General features: G+C 47.2%; 1 protein-coding gene across 1 annotated transcript in view; it reads left to right on the top strand.

Annotated features, from left to right (window-relative positions):
• PAPPA (pappalysin 1) overlaps positions 1–14293 on the top strand; it is a 216246-nt gene that overhangs the window by 125488 nt on the left and 76465 nt on the right. Inside the window, exon 10 of the mRNA XM_054584482.1 lies at positions 1567–1760. Coding sequence (XP_054440457.1) covers positions 1567–1760 — 194 coding nt within the window. The remainder of the gene's footprint in view (positions 1–1566; positions 1761–14293) is intronic.

Genomic DNA, 14293 nt, shown 5'->3' with positions numbered 1-14293 from the left:
ATGCTACTGGTCACTGGAGTCCTCAGCTGGCTCCGACTCATCCTTAAATAATTGAATTATAATGAATTGATTTATTCTGGCTCTTTTGATAGTATTTCACTATGTAAACTGTTTGCAGAAATAAACAAGGGATTTTGGAGCTTGGAAGGGGCTCAACATTCTGCCGCCCCTAAATCCAGTGACTCCTTCTGCAGATAGTCAGTATCCTAGAAATCCAAGCCTTATTTCCATCTGTCTCGGGCTCTTTCTGTTGTAGGAAATGCCTCTTGAAAGTGTTTCAAATGAGTACTTATTTCACAAGCTGATTCGATTCTGTCACTTAGAAATAAGTTCACCCCCTAGAAGATTAAGGTAACTATTTTAGAGTGTGCAAAGCTTGTTTATGTCCATTTTCTGTGTGAGTTCTATGGCTGTCCTGAGAGGTCGTCCTGGCTGGGCCAGTCATTTTGATATTATGGGTGGGAGGCCAGAGGCTGAGCAGGGAAGATAATTATGCAAAGTTAATCAAATATCATGAGCAAGAGGAGCCAAATCTTGGTTTGAAATGGGGCTCCACCCCATAATTCTAGAGGAAAGATGGGAAGGATGTCCTAGATCAGGCAGTGTCCTTAGGGTGACCATATGCTCTGATTTGCCTGGGAAACCCAGCTTTTCCCAGGGTGTGTGCCTATTGCCTGGAACAGCTCTCGTGGAATCTCTATTACTCTCAAAGTACAATAGTGTGGATGATAAATTATCTGGTCACCTAAGACACTGGATAAGGACTAGATTTCGAGGAGCTCATGGTCTTTCAAAGGATGTACACTATGTAGCGTGATACGTGTTAAGTGTGATACCCAGAACTTGGAAAGTAAAAGCCTGTGTTTGAAACCAGGATCCAGCGTTAACACACTGTGTGATCTTGGGCAAATTATTAACAACACATGAGATCTTGTTTTCCTAATCTGAAAGACTAAAATTAAAATTAAAATAATAATACCTTCCACACTAGGTTGCTGTGGGCTTATTTGCAGTAATGAAAGTAGAAGTGTTTGTGAGCTGTGTGTGTGTGTGTGTGTGTGTGTGTGTGTAGTAAAACACACATAAGATCTACACTCTTAACAAAATTTTAGGTGCACAGTACAGCATTATTAACTAAATAAGCACAGTGTTGTTCAGCAGATCTCTAGAACTTAATCATCTTGTATAATGGAAATTTTATATCCATTGAAGAGTAATTCTTCATTTCCCGTCCACCCAGCCCCTGGCAAATGCCATTCTACTTTCTCCTTCTGTAAGTTTGACTATTTTATGCCTATCATATATGTGGAATCATAGAGTGTGCATATATCCTTTTGTGACTGGCTTATTTCACTTATGATAAAGTCCTCCATGTCCATTCATATTGTTACATATGGCAGGATTTCTGGCTTTTTTAAAGGCTGAATAGTAATCCATTGTGATGATCAAGGACGGGCTTAACCGTGCTGATGATTCTGCTGGTCCAGTTCCACAGCTGCTGCTGATAGCTGATACCAAAGGGTAAATATCTATCTGTTCTCTCCCTCCTATGTCTCCCTGCTGCAGATGAACCCAGCCGGTGCTATTTCCATGATGGTGATGGAGTATGTGAGGAGTTTGAACAAAAAACTAGCATCAAGGACTGTGGTGTCTACACACCCCAGGGCTTCCTGGATCAGTGGGCATCCAATGTCTCAGTTTCCCATCAAGACCAGCAGTGCCCAGGCTGGGTCATCATCGGCCAGCCAGCAGCATCCCAGGTAAGACCCCCACCATGGGTGGCACTTCCTACAGATATTCTAACTCTGCTCTTCCCACCTCAAAGGTAGCATCACTGGATGTGGCCACATGACCGTCTCTCTAGCCAAATGTATAATCTGGCTAGAACCTCATGGGTACTACTTCCCTGGGATTAGACATGTTCTCAGGGAACAACCGTGTAGTAGGTGTAACGAGTGTCCTCCTATGTCCCTTCCTATTATAATTCATATTTGGGGAGAGAATTACATTTTAGACATACCACTGAAAATTGGCAAGACACAAACACATTCTTTGGGGAGAGTCCTACATTTTGTGAGGGGTGTCAAGTTGTGCGCTCCTTGAGCACCCTCCTGTGAATTTTCTGTGTGGCCTTGGACCAGTCTCCCTACCTCTCTGGGCCCCATTTTTTCCCCTCATCTTTAAATGAGAGAGTTGTTCAGCTTGATGATCTCCAAGGACCTTCCCACCTCTATAGAGCTGTGACTCATTCCCCAGTCCCCTAATGCACTATTTACGTTCCAAGGTTCTTCCCCAAAGGACTTTTGGCTTAGCTGAGGGAGAAAGAGTTTTGGGGCCACCAGAGCTTATGTGATTCTAGGGATGGCTGTGTTGTCCCCAGAGCCCTCTTTCCAATTATCCTGCTGAGCAAGCACCTGCCTTCTTCCGAGACTCTCATCTCCCTGAGACACAACTCAGTGCCTCTGACCGCCTGGCCCCGTGGCCATCTCTGAGGCCAGCCTGCCTGCTGACCTTGTAGATGATTCACTGTTCTTAGCCATTTCTCTCTAATACTGTTTTCCTGACCCAGGGTCAGGGGGAATAGACCTGGTTTCTAGGTGAAAGAGATGTGACCTTCACCTGAGGCCCAGTAAAAACTCATTGTATGAGTTACAAGATGTGGGTACACTTCATTTATTATGTTTACTTTATAGCGTTCATCTGATCATTTTTCATTTGTCTATTTGCTGATGTTTGCATTCATTAGATTCTTTATTTATTCATTTGCATTTGTTTATAAGTGCCTTGAGGAGAGTGGAAAGAAATGGGGACACAGTATTCCCTGATGCTTCTCATATACAGTGCCAGCTGGTGAATAAATGAATGCATGAATGAATGAATGAATGCATGCATGCATGCTTGCTTTGGGTTCATCCTCCCCTGTGCCACCCCTGTACTTGATGAATTCATCTTTGGTCACACCCAGTTGCATGAACTCTGATCATGTATCTGACTCCTCCATTTAGGCTGCTGGTTCTTTGATAACTGGTTTGAGTTTTATCCATTTCTGTCCCCTCACCTTCGAGCACAAGAACTAGATAAGACTAGGTGCTCAGGAAACGTGTGTTTTATTGGCTCTAGCTTCACATGTGCACGCACACACACGCATGCATACACAATGCTACATACAAATGAACAACAGTAAGAGATGTTCAAGGATCACATCCCTATGACAGAGAATGTCCTGCTCAGGAATGGCAGGGCGGGATGGCAGTAGAGCCAGGAATTCCAAATTCAACATTGGCATCCATTCCTAGAAATGTTTAAAAAACATCATTCAAACAAGGGAATTATCAACACACTCACAAACTCAAATGAGCAAGAAGTGAGGTAGCAGCTGCGCTTAAAAATCACCCAAAGGTTATTGCTACTAATGTGAGAAAAGGAGAGAAAGACTTATCCAGTCTTAGCATTTGAAAAAGACTTCACGGGGCAATTATTCCACTTTTGTAAGGAGTGGGGGCTGTCAGGAGTTACGGGTGATTATCTCTTCCTAAACAAAAATCCAATTAAAAAAAATCATTATAAGTACTACAAAGAGGAGATGAGGAAACAAAATCATCCTATTGAATTATTCATTGTAACCAATTTTATTTTAATGAAATCGACTAGGTTCCATTACTCTGGGCTTGGACATAATCTTTGTTACAAGGAGACTTCAGCTGTAACTAAATTTGCTATAATGAGATCAACTCGCAGGAGAATAGAGAATACAGGGTCGCTGGCAGGAGGGGGTGGCGGCGGCGTGCACGCTGGGTGCAGGACCAAGCAGGGCGGCCTGGAGGGGCTGCCGAGCAGTCTCCTGAAGCCCCTCTCTGAAAGCAAATGCCGAGAAACCATTCACACTCAGCGCCCCCGTCATGGACACACACACACGTGTACACATACACACACAGCCTGTGTAATTCTGAGTAAGGCTGTTTGTGGAGGGGAAACTAGCTCCTTTCGACAGCAGAGCCGAGGAGGACGAAGGATAACCATGGCCCTCATTACCTTGTGCAATGATTAGAGGAGGCTGATAGTTCATTTTCACCCTGTCATGGGCTCCAGTGAAGTGGTTGATAGCTTGAAAGAGGGAGTTGGGAGGTACTTAGATGCACTTCCCTCTACACAATTAAACTCTCCTCCTTCCGCCTCCTTTCTCGCTCTCTGTCTCTGTCTGTTTTACACACACACATACACACACGCCCATGACACATCCCTACAGGAACAGGCACTGTAGGAGCCTGATTCCAGAGAGGAGGAACCAAAGCAGATACCGGCAGTGGGGGAGGGGACCAGTGGTTACCCAGATCCACCACCCCCCATACCGGACACTCAGATACATCTCATAGCCAAGCCCCTTGTCATTCCTCAAGCTAGGAATGATCACCTGCCTTGCAGAAACTGAAAGGTAAAGCAGCTTCTTCAAGGTCACAGAGCCCGTAAGTAGAGAATCTAAGATTAGAAGGATCTCATGGAAGATGACAGTGGAAGCTCAGGAATAAGTGGTCCTGTTCAGCAGTCGGAAGGAACAGGATTGCTGGAAAATCTCACTGGGAAACAAGCAGACAGGATCATAAATGGAGAGATCTCAGTGTCAGCGTCCCTGGGCAGACCCCGGGCTGGACTTGAATCTTCCTCTACCAGATGCATGGTCACCGCCCACATTTTTGAGGTCAGGCTGCTTCCATCCCCATTGCCTGGTCTCCTGATGCTTACTAGGGCATCCATTAACTTGGGCAGTGACAAGGGGACGACAGTTCCCCCTTTCTCTCTACAGTTTTGTCCCTCGCTGTCATTCCCTGATACTGTAGAAATGATAAATACAGGTGTCCCTTGGAGCTATGTGCCTAGCTCTGGAGTTGATGGAAGAAACAAAGCAGCGACACTCGTTGTGCTGGAGGTCTAGAAAACCGACTAAAATTTCATTTTTGATTTTGGAAAAGCCCTCCATTTCCTACAGTTTGTGATTTCTCTCTTCCGTTCTCTTTAAGCAAGGCCTCCAAATTGGGGTGGCTCTAAGTCACTCCCCCCCTGAACATTTCGTCGTATACCTGAATGTTATCAAGAGTATCAGAACTTCCCGGTTTGTGCAAACTGGGCTGAACATCCTATAATAAGAGACATTCTTTGGATATTTTGGCCATGCACCTTCCTGGCCCAGCTGGAATTCAAGAATTCCCTGAGACAGAACAAAAATAGCAGTGACCCCAAAGAGTCGAGTTCTGTCTCTCCTGGGAGCCTCAGAAATGGACTGATTGAAGCGTGCTTTTACAAAGGTCTCATCACGGTCTTCTCTTGCCTCCGGGATTCACGCCCCTCTGGCACCGCACTGCAGGGGCTGCCCACGGGAGCTGCAGGTGTGCCCGCATTCTGCCCCCGCCCCCAAACTCCCACCAAAGCCCGTCTCCTCTTCCCCCAGGGGTCACCCTCCTCCTTCTGCAATGGCCTCAGGAAGAAATGGAAACGCTAAGACTAAGAGGAACGTGCGGTGTTCTCCCAGGAACGAGGGACCTTCAGTCAACCCAACCAATCTGTTTAGTGCATCCTTTAATGGTACAACTTAGACAAAGCATTTCCAGGGCAGTAGTTTCAGGGCCAACGTAAAGAAAACCTTTCTAAGGATGAGAACTCTCCACAGCAGAATGGAAGGCCTTGTGGCAGGGAAAGCTCCCCCACCGGAGGTATTCAGCCAAGCTGGTGTCTGAGCAGGACATTCCTGCATTAGAGGCCAAGACACCTCTGCTTCCTTCTAACTGATTCTCTGACTTGATATTGCATCAACCCATTAGTGGGTACATCCGTCCTTTGACACCTCATTTTGAGTTGCTTTACCTGTTTCTTGGCATGTCTATAAAACATTGTGCCTCTAGCAGAATACAAATCATGACTTGTCTTGTGTTATAGCAGTGTTGCCTTAGTTTACTTCCTCATCTGATCAAACAGAAATGTATGGGTACCCTACAGTGAGACAGGTGAGCAGGTGGGGAGCAGGGGCGCTGACCGGTGAAGCCGTGCACGTGGGACTGTGCTCTCCTAGCCTCTCTTATCACTTGGGCATCTTGAGCAAGTGACTGGGAAGCTCAGCTTCCTCCTCTGGAAAAAGGGAAGGATAGCATCTACCTGATGGAGATTAAGAAAGTAAATCGGAAGAAAACACTTAGCACTGGGTGTTTTGTTTTTCTTTTCCCCCTTATTGGGTAGTGCCAAGGTTAATTCGCTCTGTCACTCATGGTAGGCACCCCTCCACACCCCCACCCCGGAGCTGGCCGCAGTGACCGCTCAGTACAGACACTCTGTCAATGTTTGGTGAAATTAAACTCAGTTGTGTCAGCACCTGTCCCTGCGGACTCCGCCAGACTTTCTGAGAAACTGCAGAGAAGCTCTGGCCGCTTTGCTGCTCTCATAGAGCTTACTGTTTCACCGGAGGGGTGTGTCCCTCCCGAAATCCCAGCCAAGACCCAGGAGAGTGAGGTGCAGAGGGAGTTACCCCAAGAAGAAGCCACACCGCTATCAGCTTACTCGGCCAGCCGCGGTGAGAGCCAGTGCACAGGGACGGAAAACTCCTTTGCCCACTTTCAGAAGGTCCTGGACAAATGATAAAAATATCATTTACCACGTTCCTCCAGGCTCTGCCACAATTTTTTTTTTTTTTTTTTTTTTGAATCCTCCTAAAACGGCTGCAAAAATAGGAGTCACTGTTCTTACTTGACAGATTAGGACAGCAAGGCTCTGAGCTGAGTGACTAGCTGTGGGCTCACCCTCCCAGGGGCTGAGCCAGGACGCAGGCCGCCCTGTTCACACAGGGCTGATGGGCAGGGCGCCGCAGCCCACGCCTGTTCCAGTGACTGACGCAGGGGACTAGGCTGGGACAGCTGCTGTACTTTGCTTCTTTTTGTAAAGAGTGTGCATTCAAGGAACACCAGGAAAGCGTGACGCGCCCCCTTCACCCTGCCCCCTCAGTGTCTCCCCACGGTTCCTGCGAAGCTGCCTAGGTCGCCGCCTGTAGGCACTCATCCTTGCAGGGTAAGTGGTGGCCTCTTCGGAAAGTCACTTAAAGTGTGTGCATGAAAATACGGGAGAAACACCGGAAATGTTTCAAGTTGTCAACCCCTGAGTGTAAAAAAGATTTCTTCGATTTTGTATGCATGCCTGATTCTTTCTGGGTTATGGGAGAAAAGGGAAGAAAAGCACACACAAGACAATTGTAGAGGGAAAAGCAAACTTTACTCAGTTTACAGGTTTGTCACAAACCGTGTGCTATGCACAGGGAACCGAAAATGTCAGCAAGAAAATGGCAAGATGTGTGTACCCCTTGATGGCCACCAAGCCTGAGCCAGGAGAGCAGGACCGTTTATTTGTCATCTCCACCCTCGTGTCCAGAGGAAGGGAGCAGATACCCACTGGGTTCTCTGGACACAAGGGTAAGAAATCCTTCCAGAAACACTTACAGTGCAGTCAGTGAGGGGACAGGAGAGCCCAGAGGAGAGTGGGAAGTTATTTCCTATGGGAGTGGTTGCCAAGCTGGGACTAGAAGGATAAGATAGGGGATAGGAGAGGAGTGCAGATGGAAGAGCAAAGGCAAAGGGACAGACAGACAGACTGGGAAAGAAACAGAGAAAAACACAGAGACAGAAAGAGATGAGGGGCAGAGAGAAACAGAAAAAGAAGGGGGCAGAGGGGAGAGAGAGAAACAGAGGAGAGACCGAAAGAGGCAGACTCAGAGAAACAGAAACACAAGAGATACAGAGAAGGAGAAAGAAAAGAGAGATGGGGGCTGCAGAAATTGAGAGACAGGCGGACATTCAAAAAAAGGCCAATACGAAATAGCGAGAAAGTCAGAAGACATAAGCTAGGAAGGTAAATGGGGACATCCTTCAAGTGCTTTAATTTAGACTGTCTCCTGAATGTGATGGGGAGTTTTCAGAGCTTTAAAGCCGAGGGCTCGGAGGATCTGGCATTCATTTGAGGAAGAGGAGTGGCATCTGCGGAACACCCTCTGTCTGCCAGGTCCTGTCCGAGGGGTTGGAGGCACCTTATAGAACTGAGAAGTGTCACTTCCCCTCTCTCATAGCGAAGAAACGAAGTCTCAAGGAGATGAACCATCTCTGTGGAGCCCTGTCTTCTATTTACTTTCCTGACACCACGCTGCTGGTATTGCATTGAAAAAGCCACGCACAGAAATCTTGTATGGATGAGCAATGCTCCAGTGTGCTGTAGATGATGTTACTTGCACAGGGCAGAGAGAACTCTTGGACTCAACACCTCATGCCGAGGTTGCTTCCAAGGGTTGTCCCTTCCTCACAAGTGTCTTCGGCAAAGCATGCAGCTCTTCTCGCTGGTGAAATGGGACAGCATCTGCCCTTGGTGGAGGAAGGAGAGGCGAAGGGAACACGCTGAAATGCCAGAGAAGATTCCAAGCAGTTTTCTCAAATGCCCAAGGGATCTGCTTTCTCCTGGTGGTTTCTGAAAATTTTTTCAAGAGCACATGTGCGAGTCATCTAAGGAGACAGAACAGAAAGTCCCATGGCCTCTTACGGCCTGTCTTATTGGTGTGGAGCACCCAAAAATCCCTCCAGGAGAGTGAAAAACAATAGTGCCCATATCGGAAAGGAGCCCCCCTGAGCTGGTATAACTACCTTCAACTTGTCAGGGAGCCTTGGGCTGGGAGCGATTTTAAATCTATCAAATTTTTCAGAATCCCAACACAGGACTCTCCTCCCAACCCTCTCTTGTTCCCTCTCTCCTTCATTCATTTGCTGACCTTGAAAACCTTGAGTGACGAAAGTTTCAAAGCAAAAATAAGATTTAGGATCAGATCAACCTAGTTCTCAGTTCTAGGGTCCACACTCCCCAGCTTTTCACTTTGGGCAGGCCAGTTGTCTTGGCCCCTATCCAATTCCTTAACTATGAGATAGGAGTGATAACACCTCCATGGCAGGTGCTTGCCAAGGATGGGACAGTTGAGCCAGAAATGCCATCTTCCTCCTAATAGCAAATGAGAGGGTTTTTTTTTTTAAAGTAATGCTTTTTTTGCCTATGATATTTTAGCAACTGAGAGATCCACTTAGGAGTGATAGCGTTTGTTTTTATTTCTATGATTTTTTTAAAAGAAATCCTCTTTTGGTCACAGAAATCTAAGCAGAGAGAAAGACTCTGAGGGACGCTTGGTCTTCACTTAATTAAGATTTGACTTTTGGTTCAACAGCTTCCCTAAACCTCTTCCTCTCCTGTGTGTTATGAAATAGTTCTGATATTTGGATTCAGAATCAATATGTCCAAAGCATCGCTTTCAGCAGTGGGCTGAGGTTGAGATGAATAATTCAACCACTGCCCTCCAGCTGCCTATGGTGTGCATGGAGGAACAGGGACATGACATAGGTACTCTAATAAGGAAAGACAGATGTCAGCCGCCCGCTGTCCTACGTGGACAAATGGAGTTAACCTTAGAGGGATGTACATTGAGAGGAAGGGAGAGCCTGGATAAAAGGTGGGGCCTAGCATTCCCCGTCATGCAGCAAAAATGCATTGCTGGAGCAGGGTAGGGGCCACGTGGAGCAGGGAGGGCCTCCACCTCTCTCGCCCGCTGACTCCTGACGTGCAGCCCAAGAAGAAGCCAGGCTTTGCGGTTTGGAGCTGCTTCCCTGTTCCCCGCAGAGAGCAGCCCCAGACCTCGCAGCCCACTCCAGGGCCCCTCTGGGAAGATTCCTTGGCCTGTGTCTTCCCTCTTCCGCATGCCTGACCTACTGCCATTGCACTGTCTTTCTTCTCCACATCTTCTTTCCCTTCTCTCTAAGGTTCGGGGCCGGACCCCTTCCTCCCACCCTGCCACTCCCTCGGGCTTCCTTAAGACCCTTCTTCATTCTTTCCTTTGCTTCCCTTTTCTTTTTTTAAATTATTGTTGTTGTTTCAAGTGGGGGCACTGGTGTTTAGCCAGCACGGCCTTTGCTGTATAATTTAGTTTCATGTTCTGTACCCAAGAAACATGTAAAAAATGTAAACAGCGTTAGCTCGCTGAGGCCGGGAGGCACTTAAGAAGTGGGAGCCAGTCAAGCCTGCTGAGCCCGCTGCTTTACAGTGTTGAGTTCTCTCCCCAGAACCACATGCTCAATTTCTCTAAGTCTGCAAGTAAACTTTCTCAAGCCAGGCCCAAAGGATGGGATTTTGAGGGGAGTTGTGGTTTGGCTGTGCGTGGGATATTGTTTGTGTGTGTGTGTGCGTGCATGTGTGTGTGTGTTTCAAGCCCCTATCCCCACTCTCTACCCGCTCCCATCTTTACTTTTTATATTAGCCTGGATATGTTAGCTATAGAACCAGACCACAAAGGGCCTTCTGCCTTCTCTGCTGCCCCAGCCGTGGGTTTCTCCAGACTCTCCTTGTTCTTCAGCCAGATCCAAGTGCTAGGAGGCCCCAGATACATTCGTGCATGTTCCTTTTGCAGAGAGAGATGGGCCCTGGCAGGCACGTGAGAGGTGTCCCTGCCCAGAGGCATGCTTCTGTGCCAGGGTGGTCCCACAAAGACTTCTCGGGGGCTCCTGCGCATCCTGGGACCCTTTCCCGACCTGGACCCATCGATGCAGCTGGTGGAAGGGAACTCTTGGCTGATGTCTGCATTTCCTCCATCCTGGGACACAGGCATAGGGTTGGGAGGGGTCTGGTTTGCCGGTCAGATACTGCCTGCAGGAGTATGGAGTGTGGATGAGACCTGAGTGATGCCCAGGTCAGCAGTGCAGCCAGCTGCCTGGGGCCAGGGGGCCAGGGGGCCAGGGGTTGAGTGTCAATTCAGTGCAACGCTAAGACGCAGACAAACTGACATGCATCCAGGAGCTGTGGGCAGGAATTTAATGCTCCAGAGAAGGCAGCACTGTATCAATAAGTGCCCAGGCTCCACGTCAGCTGTCCAATAGAACTTCTGGTGAGGACGGAAGTGTTCTGTGCCTGCGCTGTCCTGTAGAGTAGCCTCTAGCCACCTGTTATGTTGAACCCATGAAATGTGGCTCCTGAAACCGAGTAACTAAACTTCCTAAAATTGATTTTAGAGAGAGAGAGGAAAAGAAGAGAGAGAGAGAGAGAGGAAAGGAGGAGAGAGAGAAACATTGATTTGCTGTTCCTCTAACTTACGGTTGATTCCTATATGTACTCTGATAAGGGATCGAACCCACAACCGCGGCTTATTGAGATGATGTCTAACCAACTGAGCTCCCCAGCCAGGGCTGAAGAACTGAACTTTTAATTAATTTAAATTTAAGTAACCACATGGAAGTAGCAGGCTTCCTGCCGGACAGGAAGAGTACATTACACCCCAGTGCTGCCACCATAGGGAGATCTCAGGCAAGTTACAGAGCCTCTCTGGGCCTCAGTTTCCTCACCTGTAAAACAGGAAAATCAAGTGGTGATTGTGGAGATTCCAGCAAATAGCACATAGAAAGCACTTGGAACAGTGCTTGGTATAGAGTACCTGGTATCTAAATTCATTCAATTCAGTTGTTTCATTAAATCCTTATAACCAACCTATGTAGTAGGAGTTGTGTTCCCATTTCACAGATGGGGAAGCCAAGGTTCACAAAGGATCCCCTACTCCAAGCAGTGGAACAGGAGCAAATCCAGTTATTTTAACCCGTTAGCTAGGCCACGCACTTTCTAGTACACCGCACCACCTCTCTCAACATTGTTTAGAACAATATTTCTCTCTTTCCCAGAGTGAGATAGGACACACTAAACTTTTGGTGAGATGATGTCTTAAATCTTTTAAGTCTGCATATGTGCTCAATGAATGATTTTTGCCTTTGGAGTACATTTTCCATAATTCACAATAAATATTGGTCTCAGTGATCTCTCACCTGGGAAGCTTTCTGTATTGTTTCTCATGGCCAATAAAATCCAATAGCCTTAGCAGGCAGGGCCTTGCATAATCCATACCAGTGTTCATTCACAGCCCATGGCCTTATGGGTGCATTCTAGGCAGAATGGGCCAACTTGCAATCCTCGGACTTGCTTTGAGGTTTCCATTTCTCCTACCTGGAACATCCATCATTCACTTCTCCACCTGTTTTTTTTTTTTTTCTTTTCAATGGTTTTTAAAATTTAACCAAAAATGTGTGTGTGTGTGTATAGCATTCAATATTATTTTGTGTTAGTTTCAGGTGTACAGTGTAGTGGTTAGACAATCATAGAATTTACAAAGTATTCTCCTGATTTTTCCAGTACCCATCTAACACCATACATAGTTATTACAGCTTCTCCACCTCTTATAACTGTCCTCAAGGTCCAGCTCAAATGGCACCTCTTCGCTGTGGTCTCCTCTGACCACCCCAGCCCATGTGCTGCCCTCTCATATGATAGCACATCTCCACTCTGAAAGCATCCAGTGGCCCAGAGCACACATTGCCTTTGAGTTAGCATTTGCCTGTGTCCGTGGCTTTTTATACCAAGTGGCCTGTGACAGCTGAGGACCAGGGCTCCTTATTCATTTAGGTATGTCCAGTACTTAGCGCAGGGTTGGCTACTGCAAAATACTCAGAGAATGTTGATGGTTTCTTTGGATGATGCTCTTGGAAACAGTCTGCTGGTAATGTCTACTTTATGATTGACTTCAGTGTACAAATCAGTGTCTCTACATGATTCCCTTATGAGCCAGGTTACATTCCCTTGTTATTATAATAGGTGATCAGAGTGAGCAGGGCCTTCTTAAGGCGCCTGGTTTGTGCCTATGTGACAGAGGAGGCACATGCCACCGTGTGAGTTCAGCGGGGAGAAGACATATGGAGAGGCTCATCTGCTGCTGGGGTTTCAGGGATCCCCCACCACTCCAGAATGTCAGCTGTCCGAAGGGAGGGGTTTTGTTGTTGTCTTCCTGTGTTCACCGCTGTGTATCCCAGGATCAAGAACGTGGTCTGGCACATAGTAGGCCTGTGATAGTTATGACTTGGCTGCCCTTTGCTCTGTTAACAGTTTTGCACAGAAAGTAGGAAACAGCTTCTGGAAGCTGGGCCCCAGGATAAAGGCTCTACCCCTTTGTGTCTTATTCTTTTGGGAAAGGGTAGGATCTCAGTGACATCCCTGTGTCTAGATTTTTACAGAGGTTGATGGAAACCTAGGGGGTGGCTTTTCTGGCTTGAGACTGTGGTTTACCCTCAGAGACGTCTCCCAGTGGGAGGCCCTGCCAAGGAGGGTATGAAAGTACAAGAGAAGAAGGAAGGGAGGATGAGAGAAGAAGAGCAAAGGAATTTGAGAGAGAGTGAAAGAAATGACTAAACATAACAAATGACATTAAGAACAATAACATCATTGTAATAACAAGAGTTGATAATAATGACAGGAGCGATGTGAATGGCCTGGCTATCAGACTAATTGCTTTACAGCTCTACCCAGAGTTTCACACTGTTTTAGCACATTTACACCTGCTAGCTGCTCTATAAGGTAGCGACTCACTTTCACAGGATTAGAGAGAAATGAATTGAGACTCGCAAGGTTGAGTAACTTATCCAAGTTTCTGCAGCTGGCTTGGGGATGGGGCAGGGAAATCTAGAATTTGAACCCGCAAGTGTCTTCCTCTAGAGCCAAGAAGAAAGAAGTAGGGAAGGATGAAGGAGGGAAATGTCAGTTGTATGTGTCTAGTGCGTGGGGCTGCATCTGAGTCCCTGCCTGTGCGAGGGCAGTTCTGATCCTGCACTGCCCTCCAAAGTAACATTATCATCTGTCTCATTAGCAGTGGAAGAATTTAGGTTTTGTGAAGGGTTCAAGGTCATGCAGACAGTAAATGGCAAAAGCTTAGATCCCAGCCCACATCCCTTTGACTGTAAAATGTACATGACTTCCACTGCTCAAAGGAAAGTTCAGGAAAGTGGCAGGTGTAGGGATCGTTGAAGAGTTCACATTGTGGATCTCAGATCAGGCTGCAGTTGTTCCCAGGGACCTCATCTCAGAACAGCTGCTGCAACACCCTGCTCTTGTGCAGATGTGGGCTGCCTGGGCCAAGAGCGCCACTGGGGGAAAGCATCACTCTGGGAGCTCTCTGTCCCTCACAGGAATCTGCTGATGAGGTGGTGGACACGTAAGTCAGCCGTGTCCATTGGACAGTTTGTGGGCAAAGCCCTGGTTTGCATACATGATCACTAGCCCTACTTCTGAGTTGTAGAGGGTCAGGAAAGGTCACCCTCGTCCTTACGAATCAGAGTCCTTTGAGTTGGAAAGCCAGCAGGCTACGGTTAAAAGCAACGGCAGTCGCCGTCCTTTTGTGCCTTGCGTATATCAGTGCACTGCATCCGAGGAG

The sequence above is a fragment of the Pteronotus mesoamericanus genome, unplaced genomic scaffold (assembly GCF_021234165.1).
Source record: "Pteronotus mesoamericanus isolate MK-2021 breed Mesoamerican mustached bat unplaced genomic scaffold, CSHL_Meso_final contig_78, whole genome shotgun sequence".
Lineage (NCBI taxonomy): Eukaryota > Metazoa > Chordata > Mammalia > Chiroptera > Mormoopidae > Pteronotus > Pteronotus mesoamericanus.
Note: the sequence above shows the minus strand (reverse complement) of the source record. Positions and strands in the feature narration are given on the sequence as shown.